This window comes from Mesitornis unicolor, unplaced genomic scaffold, assembly GCF_000695765.1.
Source record: "Mesitornis unicolor isolate BGI_N332 unplaced genomic scaffold, ASM69576v1 scaffold10511, whole genome shotgun sequence".
Taxonomy (NCBI): Eukaryota; Metazoa; Chordata; class Aves; order Mesitornithiformes; family Mesitornithidae; genus Mesitornis; species Mesitornis unicolor.
This window is the reverse complement of record NW_010163109.1, coordinates 24,568-27,919: the sequence shown is the minus strand read 5'-3', so window position 1 is coordinate 27,919 and position 3,352 is coordinate 24,568. Positions and strand designations below refer to the sequence as shown.

General features: G+C 44.8%; 1 protein-coding gene across 1 annotated transcript in view; it reads right to left on the bottom strand.

The window, feature by feature from the left end:
- Window positions 1-4: 4 nt before the first annotated feature.
- Window positions 5-3,352, bottom strand: part of BARX2 (BARX homeobox 2) — a gene marked incomplete at its 3' end in the record, with an annotated part of 27,908 nt that continues 24,560 nt past the window's right edge. The window contains exons 3-4 of the mRNA XM_010193824.1: window positions 1,072-1,156; window positions 5-166 (exon numbers count right to left, since the gene is read on the bottom strand). Of these exons, the coding sequence (XP_010192126.1) occupies window positions 5-166; window positions 1,072-1,156 (247 nt within the window). The remainder of the gene's footprint in view (window positions 167-1,071; window positions 1,157-3,352) is intronic.

Genomic DNA, 3,352 nt, shown 5'->3' with positions numbered 1-3,352 from the left:
CCTCTGTCAATTTAGGCTCCTCGGGGGCTTGAGATCCCTCCAGCTCCTGATTCTGTGCCTGGCTGTTCATCTTCTCTTCTGCTTCAATCTCCTCCGAGGTGGGAATGGAGTTTTTCTTTGGACGGCCTTTGGGCTTTGTTGGCGCTTCCTGTCCACCCTTCAGCACCTGGAGCAAAGAGATGAACTGTCAGGATCAGCCTGAACCCAGATGCTGTGAGACATTGTCCTTTAGAGAAGGACAAAACTCTGCTTTAACCTCAAATTAATCCATGACTTAGGCACCATTTCAGCCTCACAGAAATGCCCAGAAACAACAACAACAACAACAACAACAACAACAGACTCCTCTCATCCATGTAACAGGTAGAAGCCAGCAAACCAGGTCTGTTCCTATGTTTAATTCTCTCCCTTCACACCATCACTGCAGCAACAAGACACTTCCAACCAAAGAGCTGTACCCAAGCTAATCCCAAATTTGTTTTAAGTGGCAGCAGCTTCTGCAGCTGTCACATACAGGCAAAGATACAGTCTAGAACTGCGTCTCCTCTCGCAGATCAGAATACATAAACATCTCCACTGGAGAATGTCACAGCACCATGGTTCCCACCAGGATTTATTGGACAGTTGTCCTTTCTAAAAGCACTTCAACTGGAAGAGGGCCATGTAGCTAAGAATAAGTGAAAGAGGCGAAAGGAAGATATGGAAAGCAAGAATTAGTGCTATTAGCTCTCAAAACTGCATTGGTTTCCATGGAGCAATGCGATCTTTTTGTCTCTGTGCATAACCAATCCCACAAGCATTAATATCACAGCAACGCCAAAAATGCAGAGGGAGATATTTTGGTTCTTCCTGCTGTTCTGTTCTCATTTCTTTCATCCCTTTGCCTTGATACTTCCTATGGTCCCTCTATCACACTAGTTATTTTTCAAAGAGTATGTTTCTAAGAAAACCAATCAAGAATAAAGCAAAATTTGGTATAAACAGACACAGGTGATTGACACTCAGCTTCCAAACCTGTTCTTTTGAAATCAGTTTTCAAGGACCATGGAGAGATGGTATGGAGCCACTTACCATTTTCTTCCACTTCATCCTGCGGTTCTGGTACCACGTCTTCACCTGCAGCTGGGTCAGCCCCAAGGACTGGGCTAAGTCAAGCCTAGAAACAAGACAGACACAGAAATGAGTTCATGGAGGAGAAGAAGAGCCCAGCTCATAGGTGCAGTCAACACAACACTAACAGAATACAACACAGACCACCAGAAAAGATGCCCGTTTCGCTCTCTAATCCATTTTTTTTTTGAGAAAAGGTCAGACAAAAATGGTAAACCACTGTGAATTCAGGATGTAAAGCAGCAGCTTATGGAAGATGCAAGAATATTTAGGTGTTTGCAGGCTTTTCTTCTCTTTTCTTGTCTGTGACCACTGGACAAATGAGCAAGCCTTGAAATTGCAGAAGTTTAAAACCCAAAACTGTTGAATTCCAACTGCTGAAGCCCCATGTCTGTGTATGGAGCAGGGAGCTACTGCTACAGCGCATCCCTAAAAGCAAGTCCACAGTGTCTGAAGCAAACATGCAAGAAGCAAGCCACCCAGCATCAGTCTGCCTTGGAGAGTGCTGCTCTTTGTATCGTATTTCTCCCTCACTACCTGCAAAATAGGGATAATAATACTTTCCCATTTCTCACAGAGCAGTAGTACATCTAAATCTATTAATTTCTTACGCATTCTGCTATTACAGGCAATTTAGGCTTATAAAGGAATTTATAATTTGCGTGTTTAACTTGAGGGTATATGTGGCAGACAGCCCATAATCCTGATTCATCCTCCACAAATCTCCAACCTGTGCAAGTTCAGCTGAAACCATTCATTATTTCTGTATTAAAAGCCAGGATATGAAGCAAATGCAGCTCAGAGGAACCCTTTATCCTTCCCCACAGGTGATAGCACTGTGCATCTGGTGGTGTTGTAACGGAGTTGCACAACGGCCGGCGCTGGAAATCCTCAATAACGCTGGGCAAGGGCCCTGCAGAGTCACGCAAGTCCCGCAGGTGGGACAGCTCAAACTCAGTCACACTCCAAGGTATTCGGGATTGTGTGAACTTTCTGGAAAAATATTTCCTCGCCTTGGGATGGGGAAACACATTTGTCAAGGCCAAGTTTTTCATAATAAAACTTTGATTTCAGCTGGGCTCCTTGGGCAGTCAGACTCACGCTTGCATTTACAAACACCTACGTACCCCACACAAGCTCTGTGTGCTCAAAACCATGCTCATGGGTCCATGCTTTTCCCCCAGTTTTGATTCACTCTAGACCTACAGCATTGGTTTGCCTGCTGCCTATGCCACTACATAATACCTGCAAGTTACCCCATTGACTTGAAGATATTGTCCCTGTTATTTGACTCCCTCACTACCAATAAACCAGATGCTTCAGTTGCCCTTCAAGTGGTGCAATCTTGTCTCCAGGCCAAAAGCTGCAGGAGTGGATGCAGACTGCAACCCACTGCTTCACCATCACGTTTCCAGCCATGAGTTGACAGAGAGAAACACTGCTTGACTAACTCTTGCCTTAGTGCACGTCTTATCACACCTTGATTACCTGCAACCATTTCTTGCCACACACATTAGCATAACCAGTATTGCCTAGAAACCTGAGGAAACAAACAGAGGGGAAGTGGTACATGGACAAGGATTGCTCATCATCAGCCTCAAACGTGTACAAAGCCAAGGAACAGTCATTCCATAAAATTAATTAACAGCCTCGAGTGCTTCATCAACGGTGTCAACCATCTGGTTCTGTGAGGAGTCAGTGCAGGAGCATAAGGAGCTCTGAAACTGCATCAGGCAGCCTGGCCGTGCCCATGAAATTTGGTGTAGCTGCGATCCTTGGCTTTGGTGACAGGCAGTACGAGCAGAGAAAGCCAATCTTCAAAACCAGTTTAAATATTTGGCCACTGCCACCTGTGGATTTCAAGGTCTGGTGTACCTTTCAAACCCTCTCTAGGTGTATGAACTTAAGAGGAATCGAACAGATCTTCTGCCACCTGTGGATTTCAAGGTCTGGTGTACTTTTCAAACCCTCTCTACATGTATGAACTTAAGAGGAATCGAACAGGTCTCTTTCATGTAATTTAAATTTGCAGAGTACGATTCAAAGCCTTTAAAACAGATAAAACCTCTCCTTGGTGTGGTTTGTCCATTCAGTACCAGGCAGCCCCTAAGAACTTGTCTTTTCCTTCACAAGGGCCAGGTAGCCTTCAACTCTCTGAAACTGGCTCTGTTTTCCAAGCTGATGGACAGGCTAGCATCTTCTCATTGAACTGCTACCCAAGTTTGCCAGATGAAAGCCAGTT